General features: G+C 42.6%; 1 protein-coding gene across 1 annotated transcript in view; it reads left to right on the forward strand.

The window, feature by feature from the left end:
- The window catches only part of XNDC1N (XRCC1 N-terminal domain containing 1, N-terminal like), a 369,152-nt gene that overhangs the window by 328,473 nt on the left and 14,928 nt on the right, over positions 1-25,751 (forward strand). The window contains exons 14-18 of the mRNA XM_078659006.1: positions 3,192-3,366; positions 11,014-11,214; positions 12,131-12,293; positions 19,243-19,335; positions 24,017-24,209. Of these exons, the coding sequence (XP_078515132.1) occupies positions 3,192-3,366; positions 11,014-11,214; positions 12,131-12,293; positions 19,243-19,335; positions 24,017-24,209 (825 nt within the window). The remainder of the gene's footprint in view (positions 1-3,191; positions 3,367-11,013; positions 11,215-12,130; positions 12,294-19,242; positions 19,336-24,016; positions 24,210-25,751) is intronic.

Below are 25,751 nucleotides of genomic sequence, written 5' to 3' on the forward strand. Positions count from 1 at the left end.
TGGCAAAAATGACACTTGAGCAATACAAATGCCATATTGCAAACATCAGAGAAATTTACGACATTGAAAACCTGGAAGCCGAAGCAGTCACATGGTTTCAGATCTGGTCAACGAAGGATGAGCAGTTAGACAATGGATTTCTGGATTTGCTAAACCACACAGATGTATTTCCATCAGTCCAGCAAGCAATTCTCATTGCTCTCCCATTACCAGTGACCACTTGCACAGTGGAAAGGTCTTTCAGCACAATGAGAAGGGTGAAAACCTGGTTGAGGTCGACAATGGCAGATGATCGCTTATCAGGTTTGTGCATGATGAGCATAGATCGAGCAAAAATTGATGGAAACAAACAACAGCTGATTGATCAAGTAATTGATAAATTTCAACAAGACCACAGACGTTTACAGTTCCTTTTTCGAGATCAGTACACTAACCAGTGAACAAAAACTGTATAAAACTACTACTCATTGAAAAGTGTGACTGTTACATTTCAGCAAGACTCTACATGTTTGCAGTTCCTGTAACAGTTTTCTAGGTTAAGTTTATATGGTTTTTTTTCCAATTTGAAAGAGAACAGCTGTTATTTTATTTATGGTAATATATTTGATTTGATTTATTTTAATGTATTTAAGTTAATACATTTTCAAAATAAATACACTTGTCATATCTTTTAATTCTCATTTGTTTGTGCAGGTTAACACCAAATGCAGACTGACTTTACATGTTTTTTTTATAATGCAGTTATAGTGCCTTCACTGCCTTGATCATGTGTGTATGAATATTGTGGTATATTCAATAGTGGTGACATAAAAACAGATTAGTAATTGCTAATCAGACAATGGCAGCTTGATCCTTCCATAATTATTTTGCATCAGGTTTCTAAACCCTTTGCATGCCTGTGCTTTTTCAAGTTTGGCCAAGAGCCGCTCCTGTCAGCAGCTGAGCTCTGCTTTTTTCTTTGCCAACTGCTAGAAGATGTGAATGATAGCTTCCAAAGTCCACAAAAGAAAGAGATGGCTGTGGCACAACAACCCTATGGTGTATAAGATCATATGCAGCCTGCTTCCTGTCCCCCATGGCTCCTCCTGCGCCCCAGTGTTTCTTGTGCCCCACCTGGCACACATCATGTCGGAGGATGGTGATGACGTTAACATTTTGCCCCCCCCTGAAAAAATTTCTGTGGATGCCCATGCCTTCCAAGCAGACGTCATCCAACAATGGAACATTCTAGAATGGCTTTTGTTGGTCATTGTTAGAGATACAGGACTGAATAAAGAGACCTGCTTAGTTTTCTATTCTGGAGTAGCCCTTTAAAGTAATTAGGAAGCGTCCTTGGATGGTGCAAAGAATATACATTGGGAGGAGTTTGCAAACAACAAACATGAACACATTCCTAGGTCCGCTCTGAATCTCTCAAAGGTGTTGGTAGACCCGCAGGTGTTGGCAGTGTCGGGAGAGGGGCAGGCACTGCCAGGTCCGGCACCAAGTGACTGGGTCTGGCCCCATGTCTGGCACCAGGGGCAGTGTGCAGACAAGGAGGGCTCCTGCTAGCTGTGAGCCTTTTAAATGAATATATGATAATACAACGCTAACGTTTTCCACGCATGGCATTATCACGCAAATTTTACTTCGCATGCGTCTTTACCACACAGCATTTTCCAACGCACGATTATACACCGCAAAATTTACGTTACTTAACCTCCTACGTCCTGTACATAATGATACTGATAGGGTAAAAAAAATTATTTCCAAACTGCCAAACAAAGCAAAATATCGATGTTTATAACAAACCAATACTACAGATTACCTTTCTTTTTTAATTTTTTAATTTACATTGCGCTTTAATTATATTTTTTTATGTATGAAGATTGGATCCTTATCTCACCTCTCCACGCCTTTCACCAGCTGCCCTTCACGGAAACGAGCGTCAAAACACATTTTGAAAAATAGAGATAGGACTACTATAATGACGTACACGCCACGTCGCTGGGAAGGCTCTTTTCTTGATCGTCAGAGGCACTTAATATCGTTTTTTTTCTCAGTTTTCTTCTTTTTGTTTTTTCAATCCGCTTGTTTTATTTGGGGGGGGAAACCGCCCCCAGCCCCCCAAGCCCACTTTTTTTTATAGTTCCTTTTTCTTAATGATGAACACGCAAGACGAAAGAACGAAGACTGGAAGGAAAGAACGTTGCGTGGTAAAGACGGTCGTGGAATGCACCCGCGTTGAAAAGACGTTTGCGTGGTAAGTGAACCGTAGTAAACGTCACGCGTGGTAAAGACTTCGTAGTAAATGATGTTTCCCTTTTAAATATGTGTATAAACGTCTTCTCTGAGGCTTCCCAAGGAGTTTCTGAACAGGTCCATGGCCTCAGGGCGAACGAAGTCTGTAATAATGGCATGCTTCTGTACAAATAACCGAACTGATCATGCTAAGCAAGAATTCTAGGCCTTTGTGTGGTCTTAATAATACAGCGCATTTTACATATGCTTTTGTAGACTTGACTTGTATACATTACATGCCTAGGCTATACAAAATACATTCCTGTTTGGCCATCTTCTCGGCGTGATGGGCGAAGGGGATTGGCTGAGTATCCCCAGATCATGGAAAGTCGCAAATGTGGCTTTGGCTAAAGTCATTCGATGTTCAAAGACAGAGATTGCTTCTGTATTCATTGCGTGCATGTCAGACATGCTTTAGTAAAACAAGGTAAAGCAGCAGTCGTTCATGCTACCACTAGGTGGTGCCAAACTACTAGAAAAGCCCATTAGAATTCCGTTCCAATCGGGGAATGGGAGCATATGAACTGTAAATGTATGTGTATGTAGCACTGAAGATCTTTCCCAGTTCCTGATTATTGGAGAACGACATCACAGACATGTCTTTGTATATCTCAGTCCCTCTGAATTTGACAATTGTTATGCGCATTTAAATTAGTTGTTTTTCAGGCAAAATTAAAATCAATTGTTCTTCAGGTAAAATTACAATCAATTAAAGTGTTATAATTTATTACGATTTAACTTTGACATGTGCATATAGTAGAATATTTTACTGCTACAATTGTTGGTGAATGGTAAAATGTTAGCTTTTTCTCTACGGTGTATCTTTCTTAAACTCTTGTACAATAATATTGCTGGCACAAACTAACATTCTTGATGTGATGTCTCTGTGTCTTTGCTCTCGGTAAGTCTAGCCTGGAAAAATGTTGAAAATCCCGGTGCTGAAGTTTCTCCTGCACTCGGCCTCCTACCTCTGGTTCCTCATCTTCCTCCTGGTCGAGTCACTGGTCATGGAGAGCAGGCACGACATCTACGCCGGCAGGAGCCAGACCGTCTGGCAGAACTCCTTCCACATGATCTGGGTGGCAGGTGGGTCTGGGTGGCAAGTTTCATCCCTTCTCTCCCTTCCTGGCTCCCAGTTTTCATCCCTTCGCTCCCTTCCTCACTCCCAGTTTTCATCCCTTCGCTCCCTTCCTCACTCCCAGTTTTCATCCCTTCGCTCCCTTCCTCACTCCCAGTTTTCATCCCTTCGCTCCCTTCCTCACTCCCAGTTTTCATCCCTTCGCTCCCTTCCTCACTCCCAGTTTTCATCCCTTCGCTCCCTTCCTCAATTCATCCCTTCGCTCCCTTCCTCACTCCCAGTTTTCATCCCTTCGCTCCCTTCCTCACTCCCAGTTTTCATCCCTTCGCTCCCTTCCTCACTCCCAGTTTTCATCCCTTCGCTCCCTTCCTCACTCCCAGTTTTCATCCCTTCGCTCCCTTCCTCACTCCCAGTTTTCATCCCTTCGCTCCCTTCCTCACTCCCAGTTTTCATCCCTTCGCTCCCTTCCTCACTCCCAGTTTTCATCCCTTCTCTCCCTTCCTCACTCCCAGTTTTCATCCCTTCGCTCCCTTCCTCACTCCCAGTTTTCAGCCCTTCGCTCCTTCCTTGGACAAGCTTGAATGCTGGGATGGATCCCAGGTTTTCTGCTTTCACATTGTTCATTTCAGCCACTAGATGGGCGGGCATCTCTTTATTTCTCCTGTTTTACATCGAAGGTTATTGCTTTGTCTTTAATTATTAAGACATGAGTTTGGAGCGTGGATGGTAGGCAGAAGCCACATTTAAGTCAATTAGTTGTATGCACTTTATAAATGGCCTAGATTTCTTTAAAAAATGAAACAACATTATAGTTGCTTAAATCTCACAATATAGTTATATACCAACCACTCATACCTAAGCGCCGTTTCAGCTTCCACTTATTGCTGTATGTTTGTGAAAGTGCATAGATCGATGTATGTATGTTCCACTTATCAACATGAACCAATCATTTTATGTTTAGTCAATACCATAGATGAATGCAAATTTATTTGTAAACTTTTAGAAATCGTGTGTACACTTCTTCTCTCATACATCCAACTGTGCATTTTTCACTTCAAATAAGGGCTGTTTGCATCCTGCTTACTCCTCCGTGACTCAAATATTTCAGTTTATTTATTTAAATCTGTCACACCACAAAAAAAATGTATTTCAAACATTTGAAACTATGCACTTTTTTACCAGTTGAAATCTCTAAATATTGAAGAGCTGTTTTCCTTGAAAGGGAAACAAGTTGCTTCTTTGTAGCTCTGGAAATTCGAGAGCGCTGGATATTGCTGTGTTAAAGTTTGCCAAGTTGTTACCCTGCTGGAATATGGCTGTTCTTGGTTTTTGCCTTTCTTCCACCTAACTACGGCAGCAATGCTGCGAAGTTTGCAATGTACTGTATTATAACACAATAACACAGGGTAACTGTTGTTACAATGGTCTTAGGGCTGTCTGAGGGATGTATTCAGTTATGCTATGAATGACATGAAAGATCATGCACCCTTACTTAGGGCAGGCTCCTTCTGGATGAGGTTATGTTGAATTGGGAGTCACAGATCAGTGTTACTGTGAACAAGTAGGCCTTCTCTAGTGAACCATGTTTGCAGTGTCACGTGTCTAGGATGTGAAAAGTTGGCAGTGGCTTGCACCTTGTCCAAGTCGGGACCTGTATTCTAGTCAGGGTAAGGGAGTTACACACCCAAGGTAACCCCTGTTTACCTCCTTGGTTACTTGGCATGAGCAGTCAGGCTTCTCTTAGAGGCAATGTGTAAAGTGTTTGTACATAAACACATAATAACACAGTGAAAACACTACAAAAGGATACCACACCCATTTAGAAACATAACTAATACTTAGCTGAATAAAACAAGACCAAAACGACAGAAATCCAACATGCCCAAGCAAAGATATCACTTTTAAAAGTTTCAAAACAGACCATAGGAAAATATGGATGCCTCACTTTTATCACCAAGTACCTGGCATGCATCAAAATCAAAAACGAAAAGAGGCGCAGGGGAGATGAGGTGCTGTAAAAGCAAACCGGTGCATCAATTCCTTACTCTCAGGGAAGGTGATGCGTTGATTTCTTACTGTCTAAATCACATAAAGACAGCCTATTAAAACAAAGGTGAACACTATGTTTATAGGAAACACAGACACTTTATAGGTCATTTAGAAATTGGTTTCGAAAATCCATACCATTTAGCAATGGGTTACCATCAAATTGACTTGGTGATCAGTCCTATCATCTGGCCATACCCAGGTGTGAGTAAGGCTAGTCCCCTGATCATTGGGACCTGAAGAGCCACATCATTCGTTGCTGGTTTAGGATTTGGTCCACCAACACCAATGAGCCGCCATGTGATGGCTGATCTTTAATGGTTGAGTGAATTATAGTGCAACATAAACAGTATAGTGAGTTTAAAATAGGATGGTGTGTCCACCTTATATAAATTTTATTCTGCGGCCAAACAACACCTCCTAATTAAAACCTAGAACAGTGCAAGGGAGACAGTAAACAAATATCTGTCTAGTAATGGGCCGACATGTTTCTGCCTAACGGGCAATCTGTCCCATGGCTTTCATCAGGGCCTCTGTTCTTACAGTCGTTGCACTTACAATGATTCAAAAACAAAAGTAAAAAACACCACCGTCACCAAAGTGGAATAATTCAGAAAAAATGGTTGAATACGATACAACCTGTAACAACCGGAGACATTAACCCTCCATGTCAATTTAGAAGTATGATTTCTTCGGAGGAAAATGTACAATAATTAGTGTAACCTAACCATGTCTTTATCCAAAAACATGTGTTTCACTGAAGCTATTTACAAAAACAATAAACAATTAATGCTCACCCTTCATGGTAGGGGAATTGACCTCACCTCACCTGGAACTTGCTCAGGTTCTACGAGGCCCCGCACTGTGTAGACATAAGAGGTGAAACAGAAAGAAGGAACAACATGAAGCCCAACTGTCAGCCTTCTAGCAAAGTGTCCAATATTCCCTCCGTTAAATAACTCAACCTATCAACAAGTATAGAGACCCCAGCACACCGACATCTATGTGCACCCAGTCTCAAAGTATCTCAGACTCTCTTAAAAGTTTCATTCAGATATCTCAGGACTGCTCCTTACTCTATATGGGAACAGTGTTAATCTCAAGTATGTTCAATGTGAGATTCCCCAAAGCGAGGGCTCTGTAGATGGAAAAAAAGGAGGAAAGCTTTTCCAAACTCACCTCTCCGTCGGTACCTCAAGCTCGCATCTGAGTCTTGGGGGAGGTACCGAAACGGAGAGGGCCAGTCATTTTAACTCCATGCCAGAAGGGCCTTCATGCATTTGCTGATAACCCTCTATATAAGCTACTGAAACGCGGCTTATATCTTTTATTACCTCTTATTCACATATGAGTATGTGGGCTTCATGAAATCATGTTAAAAGTGGTACTTGTCAAAGGAGTTCATGCCGTTTTTCACTAGTAAATACATAATGTGACATTTACGCATAGACGCGACTAATGAACTACCAAGATGGACGTCATGACGTCACTTTGTAGTCCATGAATCTAGTACACCATCGCCGATGAGGAACAATATAACTCTTCTCTGTTAGAGTTCATACTGCTTAGCACTACTCGAATGTAGCTCTCGATACAGGTACTGGTGACTATTGGATTATCGCGGTCATATCCGCTCTGAGAAGAGAACTACAAATGCTGGCGGGATGACATCACCCCGTAGTTCATCTCGCGAGACTTATCGCATTAGTTCGAGCTCAAAGTAGTGCATACACATAACAACATAGAACTCGAGGTAAGGGTTTAATTTTGCCTTTTGCTTCCCCTAGTAGGCACGTAGAAGTCAAAATGAACAACACACTTTCCATTGACATATGCACCGCCAAGGGAAGCGTAGGGTTACACTGACAGTGCCCTTCTGGCATGGAGTTAAAATGACTGGCCCTCTCCGTTTCGGTACCTCCCCCAAGACTCAGATGCGAGCTTGAGGTACCGACGGAGAGGTGAGTTTGGAAAAGCTTTCCTCCTTTTTTTCCATCTACAGATCCCTCGCTTTGGGGAATCTCACATTGAACATACTTGAGATTAACACTGTTCCCATATAGAGTAAGGAGCAGTCCTGAGATATCTGAATGATACTTTTAAGAGAGTCTGAGTTACTTTGAGACTGGGTGCACATAGATGTCGGTGTGCTGGGGTCTCTATACTTGTTGATATGTAGACATAGGTTGAGTTATTTAACGGAGGGAATATTGGACACTTTGCTAGAAGGCTGACAGTTGGGCTTCATGTTGTTCCTTCTTTCTGTTTCACCTCTTATGTCTACAGAGTGCGGGCCTCGTAGAACCTGATCAAGGTCCAGGTGAGGTGAGGTCAATTCCCCTACCATGAAGGGTGAGCATTAATTGTTTATTGTTTTTGTAAATAGCTTCAGTGAAACACATGTTTTTGGATAAAGACATGGTTAGGTTACACTAATTATTGTACATTTTCCTCCGTAGAAATCATACTTCTAAATTGACATGGAGGGTTAATGTCTCCAGTTGTTACAGGTTGTATCGTATTCAACCATTTTTTCTGAATTATTCCACTTTGGTGACGGTGGTGTTTTTTACTTTTGTTTTTGAATCATTGTAAGTGCAACGACTGTAAGAACAGAGGCCCTGATGAAAGCCATGGGACAGATTGCCCGTTAGGCAGAAACATGTTGGCCCATTACTAGACAGATATTTGTTTCCTGTCTCCCTTGCACTGTTCTAGGTTTTAATTAGGAGGTGTCGTTTGGCCGCAGAATAAAATTTATATAAGGTGGACACACCATCCTATTTTAAACTCACTATATTGTTTATGTTGCACTATAATTCACTCAACCATTAAAGATCAGCCATCACATGGCGGCTCATTGGTGTTGGTGGACCAAATCCTAAACCAGCAACGAATGGTGTGGCTCTTCAGGTCCCAATGATCAGGGGACTAGCCTTACTCACACCTGGGTATGGCCAGATGATAGGACTGATCACCAAGTCAATTTGATGGTAACCCATTGCTAAATGGTATGGATTTTCGAAACCAATTTCTAAATGACCTATAAAGTGTCTGTGTTTCCTATAAACATAGTGTTCACCTTTGTTTTAATAGGCTGTCTTTATGTGATTTAGACACTCCGAGATTTTGATAATTTGGATTGGCAGCCCAGCCACACAATTTGGCTGTTAGACCCCCTGTGTTCTTGTGTTGTGTATGTAGAAGTAGCTGGGGATAATAACCAGGCATGGGTCTCTAAACTTTATATCCCTTGGACCCTCTCTTAATGGTTTGTTTTTGATATTGATTTCTTACTGTCAGGGGAGGTGATGCGTTGATTCCTTACTGCAGTGCATGGGAGGTGATGCGTCGATTTCTTACTGACAGGGGAGGTAATGTGTTGATTCCTTACTGACAGGAAAGATGATGCATCGATTGATGCATCAATTTCTAGACACTAGGTCTCGGTTCCTTACTGTTGGGCTACGTTGATGAAGAACTTGGTTTGAAGGTGCGATGCATCAAAGGTTTGGTCGTGCTGTGTTGATGCGGCCCTGGCGAAACAGGCACTGCATCGATAGTCCAGCCACAAGCAGGTGATGTTTCGATTTCTTCAGCCACACAGCATTGGAGTGCGAGTGGGTGTCTCGGACGTCGGAGACACGGTGCTCAGGACTCGTCCTGCAGCGATCTTTCACACCGCAGTGTTGCATTGGTTTTTCAGCCACACAGCAGTGCTGCATCAGGAAAAACAGGTGCTGAAAGGTAAAGCATGGATTTATGAGCTTCTATGCAGCAACAGCCACTTCCAGGGGCTCAGAACACTGGAATTGCCACAGCTTGGCACGTCAGAACACCCACCAGTGGAGTTCAGGGGCTGCAGATGAAATATTTGATGGCCCTGAGAAGCAAGTACAAACAAGCCTTTGGAGAACCTTGGCAAGCAGGATACAGAAAGCAAACTCCTTTCATTGCCCAAGACAGAAGCAGCAAGCAGTAGACCAGCACAACACAGCAACAAGCAGAGTGGCAGTTCCCCTCCTACAGCTCCTCCAGCTCTTCTTCTTGGCAGAATCTCCTCTTTAGTTCAGAATTAATTGTTCTGAAGTTATGGTGTCACGGCTCCAGCATTTATACCAGTTTCTGCCTTTGAAGTAGGCAAACTTCAAATGAAAGTTTTTGTAGTGCACAAGACCCTGCCTTTAAGTGGTTAGACTTATTGCAAGCACCCTCCCTTCACCTTTTGGGTAGTCAATGAACCGCCCCAAGTGGCCAAGGTTATGCCCAGACATGGGTCCCTTCTCACTGTCTCACTGAAACCAAGTTACACCTGACTGAAGAGCTCCAATCTGGGTGAAACCGGTCTTGGGTTGCGTGTGTTCCGGTTCAGAGAAGGCCTCTCTGGGTAGACCAGGCTGGACTGTCTGTATTGGAGCAGGGTCAGGACTGATTTGCATATGGCTCGGTGTAATCTGTGGTGGTATGATGGGCAAAAGAACAATGGGTTGGAGTGCTACCCAGAGTGATTGCCGCTGGTTAGACTTATAACAAGCTTCCTCCCATCACTTTTTGTGAGTTTGCAGTGCTTGAGTAGCCATGTATTGTGCTGGACATACTCCAAGTCTCAGCTGGAGTACATGTACTATTGTTTGAGAACCTTTTTGGCTGTAGTACCTTAATTTGTGTAGTTTTTGAATAGCAATGGGCTGGTTTGTATTTGCAGATGCTCCGTACCCCAAACCACTTCCAATTAGGTGTAAGTATTCTCCATTGTCCAGACACTCCCCCTGTCCCTCCCACATTTACTGCTAAAATGTAGACCTGCGTGTGCAGAGATGCCTGCACATGTGATGGTGGCCTTCGCACAAAAAGATAGGCGTGGCAGAGGTCTCTACATGTAGGTGAGTGAACAGCATTTAGAGTGCATGAGTAATACTAATGTAGTACTACTTCACATACTTCAAAATGCAGATTTTAAATGGAGCCCAGAGGTCTTCCTCGGGGTCAAAGCCACCCTAATCTTCAATCATCTGCTACATGCAGAGAGGGTGGTTTCTGAAAAGGCTGCAAATAAGCATCTTTTTGGAACAACTGATTAAGAGGTTTGGCTAGAATAACATATGTAACAAAACTTGCAAAAGTATTGTATACACATTGTCTAGGTAAGTATGTATACAGAGGTATAGATTTACTGGTCCAAAGTGTACATCTACTTATCATGATAATACGCTGGCAGTGAAAATAGTGGACACGACATGCAAGTTGATATTAAAACCATGGTGTAGTGGTATAATACTAAGTGGGAGCTTTTGCCTTCATTCATTCTAAATTATCATATCTAAATGTGAAAAACACTTTAGCCTGTCTGGTATACTTATATTTATTTCACAATTGCCTGTAATTAATAGCTACAAGATCTTCTTCAGAAGGAACCATTACATGGAAAATGTGGCACATCAACTTCTGCTATAGGTATAACTTTGTAGTAGTAGTTCACCCATTAGAAAAAACCGAAAAGTACAATGTTGTTGTCAGTGTGATTTCAACATTCCTCTAAAGTTTACTGACTTCTTACGTATGCTCCACTTTTGTCACCCCCCCCCCTCCCCACCCATTTGCTTCAAAAGGTTTCTTCTGGTTTGAGTGTAAAGAGGTCTGGATTGAGGGTCTACGCAGCTACTTCCTGGACTGGTGGAACTTCCTCGACATGGTCATCATCAGCATGTACCTGGCTTCCTTCTCGCTCAGAGTCCTCATTGCTGTACGGGGGTACTTCGTCTGCCTGGATATGCCGGATTCTGCGGAGTGCTACTACCTCACTAAAACAGGTCGGACCATCCATCCACAACTTCGTCTTATCTGTCCTTTTGCCAGCAGCATCCTCAAATATTTTTGCACTTTTTCTACAGATTTGTTTAGTAACACCACAGAAATAGGTTTCATCTAGAAAATGTAGAAATGATGTGAAAAAGGCAACACTGAAAGTAATAGATAATTAAATTATATTTAATGATGGAGACCCCCCCTTAGGTACACCTTCCTGTACATAAACAAACCATGGCATTTTGCTTTTTCCAGAAGAGAAATAAAGTATTTTTCCTCATTTCGCCACCTTAAGACCAGATTGTTACTGGTCTTAAATTTGGCGCAACCTCCTATTTACGCTGCCCTTGTGAATAGGAGGGAGCGTCCAACTCAATGGGTGTTACGGTGGAACGCCCACTGCAACACCCACTGCACGCCCCTTTCACGCTAAAAACAGCGTGAAGGGGGCCCTATTCACAAGGCAACGTTAATCCGCGTTAAGCCCCTTAACATGGCTTAACGCTGCCTTGTAAATAGGGCTAAGTCCCTATTGCCACAACAACGTCCCTTAAAGTGACGTTGTGGTGGCGATGGGGGCTTGAGAATATGCCCCATGATGTTTTTTGCATCTGATGGAGGTGGCTGATTAACCTTTATGATGGGTAAAGTAAGCTGGTCTTTATGGCTGAACCTGGGTAGACAAAACACATGGAACAACAAGGGTAATGATTGGGAGCAGTGTATAAAAGTAATTTATTTTAGTGCAAATATGCATGAGATGCAATCAGCATAGAATGCAGAATCTAAAGATTCACATATTTTACCATTAAAGTTTGCCAAACTACAAAAGATGCTAAAGAGGCCCTAAACCTGAGCCAATAATTTGTAACACAGATGAAAGAGCTGACATTACATGAGGTGCTTGCTTTGCTCTTCCAGAGAGGTACGAATGGAATACGGAGGACCCCCAGTTTATCGCTGAGGTGCTCTTCGCAGTGACCAGCATGCTAAGCTTCACCCGCCTGGCCTACATCCTCCCCGCTCACGAAACCCTGGGAACCCTGCAGATCTCTATCGGCAAAATGATTGATGACATGATCAGGTGGGATGGAGTCTCTCTCTTCTCTTTTCCACGTACCCAGTCCTTGTGTAACACTTACTGCAAAGCACTCTGCATATTTATGTATTTATTTATGGAGTTATTTATTTATTTATTATTAGGTGGCTTTCCGTAGCTCATCTATACTACACATTATTAGCGCTCTTTACAACACAACAATCAGTGACAGCCACATATTCATCAGTGAATAGGTAACGTAGAGAACATCGAGTCACCAACTCAAACTAGGAGCGGTCGAGAGATTTGTATGGCGTACTGTTGAGGGTGCTCATGGTGTAAATATAAAGAAAGAGGCATGGCCATAAATTTAAACAACATTTAGAAGGTGGACAGCCCAACACAGGACCGGTGGAAGGACATCTGAACAATACAGACATGACAGAGAAGAACATGAACCAGCGTAGAAGGATCATGCGTTAACGGTGCACGTTGCTTGAGTGCAGCAAGTGTGTGTTGCTTGAAGAGGTGGGGTTCCAGATCCTGGTGGCTGCCCTGGTGAAGGATAGTCTCAATGTTTCAGCCGTTTTGAACTTGGCAGTTTCCGGTTGTAGAGTCTTTGCTCTACAAGGATCTGCAGCCCCCTGATATGGTGAGTAGATGGGATAGGCAGCCTGGCCTTCTCAGGTGGATGTCTTGATGCATTAAACAGCTACTTTTAAATTGAATCCCAACCTTTAGCAGTAAACTGTGGAGCTCCAATAGGTTTTTTTTGCAAAAATTAACCATGCTTTGGAGTCGAGCACTTCTTTGTTTGGGATGCGTAAAGCTCTCAAAATACTACACCATATAGCACTGCCACAGTGACTTTGGTAAATTATTCATGTATGTCCAGCGGCCCTTCATTGGTTTAGTCACAGGAGGTTTTTGTTTGAAATTATTTTTCTCAGCTGAAGTTCTCTAAAAGTGTTGTTTTCTTTATATGAAGAATTGAAGTAACTTTGAAAAGATATGTGGAACCTGTAAACAAGAATGTGGCAAAACTATTATTTTTTATTTCCAGAAGACATTTGTGGCAGGAATCCCATCTTATGTGGGATCAGAAATTGCAAATGTTTGGCCAGCCATTATTTCAAATTTCCAAGGCAGAGCTGGAATGTGAGTATACACTGACAAGAGGACAGTTTCAGACATAGTTGTGTATAATCCTCATATTCATGCATTTCAGCACCAGTGTCTGTCAGGTGCACACTCAGGGGCTCCAGGGAAAGGTTGAATAGTATGGATCCTTGGGGGACTCCAAATGACATCGCCTCTTCATATGAGGAACACTTACCTATTTCCACAATCTCCTCTTAGGGAGCCATAAATGAAGCAAGCAAGTTGATTACTTGCAGTTGCATTTCCATTTTTTTCTGGGTTGATGAGTGGATTCTAAGTTAGTTGATTGGTCTTGTAAGGCTAGAAGACATTTTCCTCTTCATCTAGGGTGCTATGGATGTCTTTTAATATTTTGGGTGTTGCTGTTTGCGTGCTGTATCCTCATTGGAAGGTGGACTGGTAGTCTGCTAGATAGTTATTGTCATGCAGCTAGTTTGTGGGCAGTGGTGTTATGCATTTTTCAATTGTTGTTCATAACCAATATTACGCAGATGATAGGTAAATAATGTAGATGGGCGCCTGAAACCGCATTTCTATTTTTAATATTGGTTTGATAAGACGAGTTTTCAATCAGCTTGAAAATGTTCCTTGTCTCAGTGAAGCTAGTAAGGTACCTGTAGGATGAAGTTAGATTAAATTATGTTTGGGGAAACTGAGTTTTTAAAGTAGTTAAAAAACTACTAAATGCTAATTGCCCCATTCCTGAGAGAGGGCGGTTATCATTTTTCAGAGATTATCTTTGGAGATATTGGAGAACTTTTACCAGATTCTCTGTCTTTAGGGATTGTGGGAAGGGAAATGTTGCACCAATTGGCACTATCTCTCTGATAGTGGTGTTCTTGTTTATGGAAATTGAAGAATGCACATGATGAAAGCAATCCTGTACAGAATAAGAGCTATCCTTCATCTTTTGCACCACAATCTAATATGGTGACAATAATAGGGCAACACAACAGTGGGGGGAGAGCACCCTCTTAAATAACTTACTGGCAGTCTTTATTGAATACTAAAGGAATTCTCACCGGCATTCCCTGAGTTTATATTAGCACAACAGTAGGAAATATAGGTCCTATATAGTTGGAAGCATGACAAATGTCCACAATAGCCTTAAAAAATACATCTACATGCAATTAATCTAAAAGGAAGTTGCTTAGTCAGTGGTTTACAAAATACATAGATTTGAACCTTGTGCGTGTTTATACATTTTTTTCATAAATATTTATGTATTTTACGTTATCTACTGCTCTCCATGGTCATTAAATTTGCTTTGTGCAAAAACCATTCATCTCTCCCTTATTATTTTTTAATTCCTATAATTGAAGAGTGTAGGGAATTAGGTTGTAAATAAAGAGGACTATCGGCTGTTTTTGTTCTTTCTTTATTTCAGTGAATAGAATGTTTGGTTCTCGCTATGTACACAAACAAAGGACACTGGTCTGGCTCCTTCTGGCTGCGCAGGCGGCCAGGTCTCCACCTGGAGTCTTATCTTCACAGGAAAGTCTCAGGGAAAAGAGATAACCGTAGTGAGTGACCATTTCCTTGGTCTCACAAATTACTAGGGATGGTAGTGATGGAGTGTTTACCCCTTTAAGCTAGCCCTTCACCAGTTTCAGGGGGGAATTTGTTAGATGGAGTGATCTGTCTCAATTCCCCCTAACGTAGCTTATGTAGCGTTAGATACCCGCCTAGAGCCCTTAAGCGTTCTCGTACCTCTGATAGCCACGCTCTTACTGGAGCGTGGCTGGGTTGTACACGGTTCCTTTGTTGGATCTCTTTGCTCTCCAGGGGTATTCTGGATACCGTTGTCGTCTCTGCCGGACTCGCGTCGGAGTTTCTGGCTACAACGTCCCTCACAACGGAGTTTCCCTCCAGAGGCCAGTCACTGGGTTCTTCGGTGTGATGATTCCTTGTGGTTGGTTCACTCGGCATCCTCTCGCGTCCTACAATAGCCACTCCCAATCTGGTGTAGCTTCTGGAATTTAAACAGTCTGTTTCTTGAATTTTGATTGGGGTTGGAGGCTCGCTTAGGCTGACGTACTCCATATGGACAGGGTTGTAATCCAAGAAGTTTCCTTCCTTAATGGAGCTACCGCAGTATCCCATGGGCGAAGGAGGGATCGCAGATAAATGTTCGGGCTGTAACAGAGAAAAGGGCATTGCATGATCAGGTAATGTGTCTTCCTCAATGTCTTCGAGCCGCTATGCATTGGACAGTCAGAGGCCCCGTGACACACCCCTCCACCAGACATTTCCGGATCAGAGAAACAAGGAATCCGGGACAGAAAGTCAGCATTCCTATTCGCGGTTCCTTTCCGATGCCGGACCTCAAAATGAAAAGGCAGGAGGGAAAGAAACCAATGGAGTACCTGAGCATTGTTTCCCTTGTTACGACTCATCCATAGCAAAGGGGCATAATCTGCGTATAGTGTAAAGCAGGATCCTTCCAAACAACACAGCTTCTCCACGGCCCACTTGAGGGACACTCCTTCCCTATAGTAGGGTATTTACATTCCCTAGGGAAGAGTTTCTGGCTAATAAACAAGATGGGGAACTCAACACCTTCATCAGAGAGTTGGGAAAGAACAGCTGCCTAGCCCCAGGTCAGATGCATCAGTTTGCAGAATGAACGTCTTGTTAAAGTTTGGGGATACCAATATGGGACTGGAGGTTATCGTATTTTTTTATGCTCAGAAAACACCCTTCTTGCTTCAGGAGGGGGATTAGTCAGTTCTTGGTTTTCACCTTCTTTTTTAGAAGGTCGGTGAGGGGGTATTGCTATGTCCGAATACCCAGGTATGAATCTGCGATATTAGCCCAGCAGCCCTAAGAAAGCTCTGACCTCCCTTTTAGTGGCAGGAAAAGGTGTGTTTATGACGCCGTTGATCTTATCCTCTTGTGGTTCTATAACGTCTTTCCCCAGGATATATCCCAGATACCGCACGTTTTGATAGGCCATCCTAGATTTCTTGGCATTGATGTGAAGACCTGCCCTTGGAGAAACTGTTGACAATGTACGAGGTGTTCTTCCTGAGAGGAGCTGAATACTACAATGTCATATAGGTACGCAGACATGTATTTCTGATGGTCATGAAGAGCTGTATTCATGAACCTCTGAAATATAGCAGAGGCCCCATGTAACTCAAATGGTAGTACCGTGAATTCATATAGGCCATTTGGTGTGGCAAAGGCTGTCTTTTCATGATATTCCTTCTGTAAGGCTACCTGCCAGTAACATTTCGTAAGGTCTATGGTGGAAATGTATTGTGCCTCCCCTAGTTTTCCAATTAGCTCATCGATTCGGGGGAGCGGATACAAATCAAACTTGGAGATGGCGTTTATGGCTCTGAAGTCAATACAGAACCATATAGATCCGTCCGTTTTTGAGACAAATACTATGGGGGAAGACCAGTTGCTTTGTGACGGACATATGACACCCAATGACAACATGTTATCTATTTCCTTATCAATGGCGGTCCTTCGGGCAGCTGTTATTTGGTAGGGTCGTTGTTTGATTACTTCGCCTGGGTTAGTGGTTTTTGTGTGCTCCACCAGGGAAGTTCTACCGGGGAGGTCCGAAATGATACTAGAAAAGGGATTTAAAACCTCCTGCAATTGGGAGGTTTCGTTGAGGGTTAAGACCTCAATAATGACCAATTGCTCTAGGGTAGAAGATGTATTGGGCTGAGTGGGTTGGAACAGGTTTGTGGTTTTTGGGAGGGGTCCTATCCATTTCTTCAGTAAATGAATGTGGTAGTTTTGGGTTCTTCTGGGATTCATTTGTACTTAATACGTGGTTCGCCCTATTTTCTCCACTATTTTATATGGGAAGGGAAGGATCCGTCTCAATTCCCCCAAACGTAGCTTATGTAGAATTAGATACCCGCCTCCAGCCTAGAGCCCTTAAGCGTTCTCGTACCTCTGATAGCCACCCTCCTCCTGGAATGTGGCTGGCTTGTAAGCAGTTCCTTTGTTGGGTCTCTTTGCTCCCCAGGGGTGCTCGAGATACCGCTGTCCTCTCTGCCGGATTCACGTCGGAGGTCCTGGCTACAACGTCCCACAAAGTCCCTCACAACAGAGTTCTTTGGCATGATGATTCCTCATGATTGGTTCACTCTGCATCTTCTCGCGTCCTAAAATAGCCACACCCAATCCGGCGTAGCTTCCGGGATTTAAACAGTCCGTTTCTTGGATCTTTATCGGGGTTGGAGGCACGCTTAGGCTGACGTACTCCATATGAGCGGGGTTCTAATCCAGGAAGTTTCTTTCCTTAAAGGAGCCACGGCAGTTTCCCATGGGTGAAGGGGAGATAGCAGATGAATGTTTGGGCTGTAACAGAGATCATGGTAATGGGTCTTCCTCAATGTCACCCGGGTCACTATGCATTGGACAGTCAGAGGCCCAGTGACAAAGATCAGACTGATTAAACTTCTGAAATGTTCAAATGTTTATGTGAAACAGACAAAAGGTGGAATGCTTGCAAAAGGCCTAACTACTGGCAAATGCCTGGGGTAGCATTCCAGCCCATCGCTCTTTTTGGAACCAGTCATATGCAAATCAGTCTTGATTCTGCTCCAGTAGGAAAGGTCCAGCCCAGACTGTCAGGTCCTCCTTGAACCAGAACACAAGCAACCCAGGGCCGGTTTGGCTCTAATTGAGGGTTTATTCGTCAGTGTAGCTTTGTTCCAGTTGAATGACCATGCTTCTATAAAATGACTATCTGAGAAAGGTGGAAAGGTGGAAAGGTTACACGATACTACCAACATGCGGCCATGTTGATGTTGAAGGAATGTTGTCTAAAACACAGTCATTACACATAATAAAGTAAGGACATAATTGCTTGTAATAGCTACCATGTAACTAATTGGGTTTTAAATAAATGATTGAATGAGATATGAAATGTGAGTATTAAAGTAGATATAAGAATTTTATAGCAGAAAGATTTTCATGAATATGTTGTGTATAGATTATAGAATTAAATTTGTGTTCTTATCTTAAAGAAATATAGTAACTTATAAATGTGAGACACAGCGATTTAAACTAAGAGCGGGAAGATGTGCCCTAAAATAAGAGGCTTGAGATGGGAATAAATACACGAATAATAAATTTAAAGCATGTACAGCAGCTCTACTTTAAAGATTTTCAGGAGAAGAGATGTTCTTACTTTGTAGTCAGCAAAGCTTCCTTACATAAATATATCCCTAAAAAAGGTGGATGTGTAAGGCAATAAACCCTAAGACTCCTAACCTAAAGCTTAACAAGTCAGAAATATTTGACCAATCCACAAGTTGGTCTGCTATTGAAACTCCCTCTGTTGCCCCTTGATGTGATCTCAGCACCATGGCACATTATTGAAATGGAGGACAAGCCCTTTTCACAACTTTAGCCAAATAGCCATCATGGTCTCATTGCCATAACACTGCGTTGACAATTGGCACCTCAGTATTACAATTTAATGTTCCTCTGGAAGAAACGTTGTAACTTTTCCCAATTCTGAGACTGTCGCATCACAAAGGCTTCACAGATCTGGCACTTCAATCTTATTCTGTACTGCAATTACTAAATACTCAATTGTTGGTTGTAAAGAATAACTTTTCTAACAAGGCCTTTGAGAACTCTTTGGCTGCTGAAACGGCCCCAACTCAGCCATCCTATTGCTATGTAGTTACAATTTCCATGCTCCATTTGGAATCTGTTTCCAGGACTGTATGGCATCATTTGTTGCTGTCTTTTAATAATCATCTGCTCAATTGGCCATTTCATCCCCTGCTGGTTTCCTGTATCATCTTTAGCACTGACTCTGAAATGACTGATGGTCTTCTTTCTCCATAACCAGGTTCCTCTTCATCTTGATGATCATCCTCACCGCCTTCCTGTGTGGTCTCAACAACATCTACGTCAACTACACTGCCTCGGACAAGCTGGGAAAGTATGAGACAGCTTCCTGCTTGGTAGCCTTTGTTGTATAACATGAACACCCATTAAGAGAGCCCTATGGTTGGAAGGTAGACAGCCATGGGCGGGCTAATGATGCTGCTGGGGTTAAGCCGTAGGGGCTGTAAATGACCCGCAAACACATATGGGATCTGCTAACTGCTTTTAGGAGAAGTGGGGATCCTGCCTAGAAAATCAGAATCTAAAGTATTCACTCAGATGAGCTGGGGGATCTGGCTTAAGCCCTGTGGAATGAGACACAATATATTAATTAATTTATTTCTTTGTTCACTTATTTTACTAGCTAGGACAAGTCCCCAAAGGGTAAATCAATTTCAGTCTTTCATCTTCCTAAGTAGTAGTAGGTAGTTAGCATTGAGCAGAAGAGATAGTGACATGAAGCTTTTTGGGATAATGCTAAGGGGGCTTCCCTACATGCACATGTTCTCGGCAGAGGAGAATAATGAGTTTGCAATGGAGGGGGGTGTATATGGGAACAGATAACCTCTCTTGGAAGAACATTTCAGGAGAGGAGAGGGAGGATGCTGTCCTAGTGTTATGAAATTCTGAGCAGTCGAGGAGGATGATTTGGTGACATTAACTTTGAATGATGGAGCTGTTTTCATAATGCTCTGTTACCCAGGGGATACAGCTCTTGTAGGAAAATGAAAAACCTCAACATAGGCAGAGAAGGGTCATGTTTTAGACTTAACTTAAATAAATGGTTGCTTTAGAGGCGTAAAATAGCTGTCAAGGTGTGCCGGTGTTTGGCCATCATAAAGGAAAAAGCTCATCTTATACAAGCCTGCTGGCTGAAACCTAGGTACCTAAAACAAGCATTAGAGGAGAACTTGAGGTTTTGGGAGGGAGTACAAGGAATAAACTGGTACTGCAGGGAGACTAGGCCAGTGCTATACACTGGCAGATACTTCAGAGATTAAAAGTATGCATTTAGCCATGGAGCGATCCTCAGCAGGGTGAGTAGATATAATAGTAGAGTGATGAAGAACCCAGAATATGCAGGGCTACTAAATTATGTATAATCTGTAACAATTAGAGCAGGTATTTTAGAGACTTCGATACAGGGAATTAATATTGTACTCCAGGCATGGCGATATAACACCTTACAATGAAGGCAAACATCTGGGATTATTTTCCAAGCCATTTTTAATGGTCGGTAACAGATAGGCGTTGCCTTAATAATGCAAGGGTCTGGGAGAGTGAAATTTTTAAAAGGAAATCTCAAGTTGGCGGTGGGTGCTAGGATTGGTGGTTCTCCTCAATGACATCCAGGTCAAAGACAGACCACCAGGCAGGCGCAGTGGGAGACTTCAGCACTCTGCAGGGATATGTCTGGGGTCTCTGTAAATCCTTGCCCCCTTTCCTAGGAGTGTTCTAGGGTGCACTGACTGCGCTATCTCTATATTGTGTCCAGTCAATTTGCCTACTGACTAGCTCCTAGCCTCTGCGCCCAGGCCCCTAATACGGATTGGTCATAAAGGCTAAGGATTCCCTCATTTTCATGGGGCTACTCCTCCATGCAAGTAAGGGAAGACCCCTTGAGAATGTCCCGGCACTCATTTACCACTGGTGTAGCTTGTATTACAAACATGCTTACACTGACTTCTCCAATCCCTTCGGTACTACTAAAGTGCCAGAGGATGCAAAAAGCATATAGACACCCCTGTTGCGTCCCCATTGTACTTTTGATAATTTAGCCCAAAAATATAATGACTGTGTCAAACCCGGTCAGCAGATAAAGCATAATCAGGGCCACAAATGCACCCAAATCCAGAATTCCATCAGGATCATCGAGTTAGCAACTAGCAGTGACCTAGTATCAGTAAATGGCCTGTCTTAGCCAGGTTCAACACGTGATAGTTTTCAAGCTATTGCATATTTATTGCCTTCTTCATGAGTTTAGCAGTCGTAGTCAGCAAGGAGGTAGGACAGAATTTCAATTGTAATGAGCTACTACGCCCTTTTAAAGCTGCAGGAGACTGAAGCTGAAAAAGAGGCAAATGTGGGATACTACACAGATTAGGCGCTTTGAGATTTGATGTTTTTTTCACCTGGGAGATAGGACACGGATCTAGGCAAGAACCAGATTTTAGCACCAATATACTGTTGGAGATGGATTTCAAGAGAGACTCGCCAAGGCGGGAATATGGTGACCCAAGAGAGATACCTCCAGGGCTGATGTTCCTTATCATCTTGGATGGTAGCTGCAAAACTGCCCAGTGTTGCAAATCTTGGAAAAGAAGCAGTAAGAGAGCTGAACATATCAAAGGTTGGGCAGACCTTTGTTTGATTACTTACAGGACCAGCAAGTTACTCTGCAATCAGAAGCAGTTCTTTAGCAATATTACAACTGTTGAAGGATCACACTTTAGGAGAAAATTCCCAGGATGTGGAAGTAATTAATTTTTAGTTTTTCAGAAAACAAGCTACTGCTTTAGGAGTTGTTTCTGAAAACAAAAAAATTTAATTGTGTGATGGGTGGCCTTCAAAACCTCTGTAACAGTGGTTTCTATGTACATAAATGACTGATGGGCTAGTGGTCATCTCTAAAGTTGACGGACCAAAGTCCATCAGGATGGCGCTAGCATGATGGAGAACCGCCTATCAAACTCATCATCAGGCCCTCAGTCTCTTATTATGAGGGATGCAAAGGGAGGCACGATATGTGGCATACCTGATAAAAGTGAACGCAACAAGGGTCATAATTTATCCGGTGCAATAAATAGTCCCAATTTTGAAAATGGGGCATAGCTTGTAGATTGTGGTGCTCTCTGCACTACAATCTGCATGTCCCAGTAATAACTATGGATTATCGGCTTGCAATAGTGCTTTATAAGCTGGGGGGTTACTTGAGGTAATGCAGATTGGTAATATCGCTTTAAATACAAGGGAAATATGAAGTTATGCTGGCATCATAAAGTGTGTTAGTATACTTGGGGGTAATTTGAATACTGGCATGCAATGGAACTGGAACAGCTGAGGTACAATTCAATGGTAATTCTATACAGTGGTGGTAATGTGCATTCTGACATGTTGATGGCACTTTACATACTGGAGGCGACGTGAAAACTGAAAGACAGTGGTGGATTACATACTTAGAAAATGCACATTTTATCACAGAAATGTGTGCAGTGTGCAGGGAGATTTTGTGTGTCCACATGAAGTGCACTTGCCTGCTCTAGCTTAGAGAGTAACTACATTTCTGATATTGGAGTACGGAATGACTTCTTTGTATACTTTGAGCTTGGGTATGATGCCTGGCGGCGGGACCGGCGCCCGATCTCACGGCGGTTGGAAGACCGCCCAACATGCAGGCGGTCGATCCGACCGTCCAATTATGATTGGTCCGCCGGTCAGAAATTGTCCTTTTCCCTTGCGGCTTGTGCTGCGGCCCAGGTAAAGGGCTGCAGCACATACCTCAATGGAAAAGGACAAAATGTGCACATCTATACACCGTGTGCAATGCACCATGTGTTGCATTGCACACAATGCATAGAAGTGTGTAGGGGTACTACATGTGCCCCCAGAGCCACTTTTCAGGGGTGGTCCCACCGCCATGCAAACAGGGCCTCCCTCCATTGTGGGCCAAAGTGTGGAGGTGTCATTATGTTTTTTGCTGTCCCTCACTGCCAGGTATTTCCTGGGGGTGATGTGCATAAAAAAGAGATTACAATGGCCATCGTAAATGGGTGGTCACTGTAATGTCCTTCCTCAGATGGCCCCTACTCCATCGGGCTATAGGAGGAAGTAGTCTGTCAACAAAGCCAACCGGTGCCCATTGTCAGATTACTTAAAGTCTGCCCATCTTTAATGAGGTGAGTGGACTGAGGGTTTGTTGGGTGAGGTTCCTCATCATATTTGCAGAGGTATACCCATACCCTGACTGATAAATTCTAAATCGGCCCCTTAGTATCCAATATGTAAGGCACCAAAATCATGCCAGACTATGCATTGCCCTAGATTTGAAAGCACCTTCATATTGTTAATATTCATAGTAAATTATGTTTGCAAAGTACCATTTTCATGGTATAATCTTCACTGCTTGCTGACAATGGTGTAATGCTGGGGACCGGCCCAAGCACCAGCTGTATTGCAGCGGCCCCCTGTATTGTGGGTGGGGCTGTGGGAGCCTGTGTTGCTTAGTTGCTTACACTCACTACAGCCCCATGGGAGAAAGCTACGTCTCTCAGTTGCAAAAAGAACAATTGATGGACAGAATTCAGAACAATGTCATACATTCACCCCAGTACAGAGATCTGGGCCTAAATCCATCGTTTTTTTGCTCACCATGCCATTCCAGTTTGGACCCAGCCATATGCAAATCAATCTTGACCCTTTGCCCAATGGGAACAGTCCAGCCCGAACTGCCAGGCCAGGTCCTCCCTGGACTGGAACCAAGCATCATAGGACCGGCTTCGGACTTTCAGCCATCATAAGCCAGGATAGCTTGACTCCAGTTGCTTGGAGAGCACGGGACCGTCTGGGCATACCCGTCCCATTCGTTTCTCAGTTGGGCAGTCAAACAGTGTGCTGGGTTGATTTGTTAAGCTGTGTATTGTAGGTTGGGCTGGAAGGAGGTGGCTTGGGCTGTAAAGATTAAGATTATTCCTCACATTGACATCTCTTTTCCTACCATTTTTCTTGGTCTTCCACAGCTTCAATGAGACATTCCAGTTCCTGTTCTGGACCATGTTTCAGATGGTGGAACGGACCACTGTGGACATGAACCACTTCATGGTTGCAGAATTTACTGGCCGGATCTTGTACGGGCTCTTCACCATTGTCATGGTCATCGTCTTACTCAACATGCTGATTGCTATGATCACTAACTCCTTTCAAAAGATTGAGGTCAGTTGACTTAATTTCAAAGGTCATTCAAATATTTTTATGCTCCAATAGTGTTACTTGCCATCTCTTGTTTCTTAGTATGTACTTTAATGACACAGCAGTCTTTCTCTATACCTCATCCCTAATTTGCCTATGTTTTTGTGTGGTTAGGATTGGCATTTGTACACTGTAGCTGAGGCTTGACCTAAGTCCAAGAGGACTGATATTTATAACACAAATTCTGTTACTTTTTCTTTATTCTGTTCCTCTCATACGTTTCCCCTGTCATATATCCATTCTTTTGTACCCACTTCCTCTTGTTTTCTTCTTGCATTTTTTATTTGTTGCATTTTTTATTTTTCTTTCATCCCTGCTTCTTGTTTCCCCTTGCACTAAGTTTTATTTAATTCTCACCTTTTTCTTTATTGTATATCCATTCCTTTCCTTTAATTACTTACATTTGCTTTTTTACTTTCTTTTTTTGTCTCTTTTCATCTTTTTTCATGATCTATCTCATGTGTTTCTTTCCTTATTATCTTTCTATATTCATTGCTTTCACTTGTTTTCTTCCTATTTAATTTCCTGTAAATTTATTTTATGTCCATTTTCTTGTTCTCCTTTTTCAATTTTACTTACCGAATGCAAATGTGTATTGCTGATATGTTATGCATTTACATTTACACTGTTTTGTTCAGAACTTTATGTTAGTTTTTGTGTGCAATAGTGAAGAATAAAAATATGTAAACAATACAATCACCTAACATCATAAGTGGGCATTTCCACTTTTATTTTTTAATAGTGACTTCAAGATTTTCCTTTTTGATGGAAGATGCATTACAGAATAATGAATTGAAAGATGGATATTTCTGCATGGTTTTTGGAATGGAGACAGGAATGGAAGGATTTTAACACTGCGCGGCAGTTACCCCTAAAGAAAGGCTCCTGAAGCCTGAAATGCATTGGGTATTTTAAATAAACGCCGCCTGTAACGAATCTTGCATCAGTTTGTGTTCTTGTAAAAGGCCTGGATGGGCACAACTTGAAACATGGGAAACCTTGAAAATAGCACTCTGTGCGTGGATCAATACAGCAATTCAAATGATAAAAAGAAAAAGTAAAACAAAAGGAATAAATGGGATAAATTGATGAACAAATAAAAGGAAGGTGAAACTAAATAGTGCCGGAATAGCGCGACTTCGCTGTGCAATTGGTGGGGGCGAAATGACTCCCCAATTTAAGTTATTTCTGCAAAGGCCATTGTTAGAAAGTGCTAGAGAAGAGAGAAGTGAAAGTTATTGGCTGGGTCTAGCTGGACTCCTAACTCCAAAGTGACTTCAAGCGCTAGGAAACAAGCCCTCAAGGAGGTTGGTTTTCCCTCTTCAGTGAGTCTGGTGTGCACCTCATGCAGCTTCTTCTCACTGGGTGGATTGTTATAGATTATTTTTCATATGTCAGCAAAATACCTGATACCTACATCTAATCAGTATCAACCGCCCTGGCTCCTTCCTATTTCTTCATGGTGAGGACTATCATGGAGCCGGGCCTCTCAAATATCAAGACCTC

The sequence above is a fragment of the Lissotriton helveticus genome, chromosome 8 (genome assembly GCF_964261635.1).
Source record: "Lissotriton helveticus chromosome 8, aLisHel1.1, whole genome shotgun sequence".
NCBI lineage: Eukaryota > Metazoa > Chordata > Amphibia > Caudata > Salamandridae > Lissotriton > Lissotriton helveticus.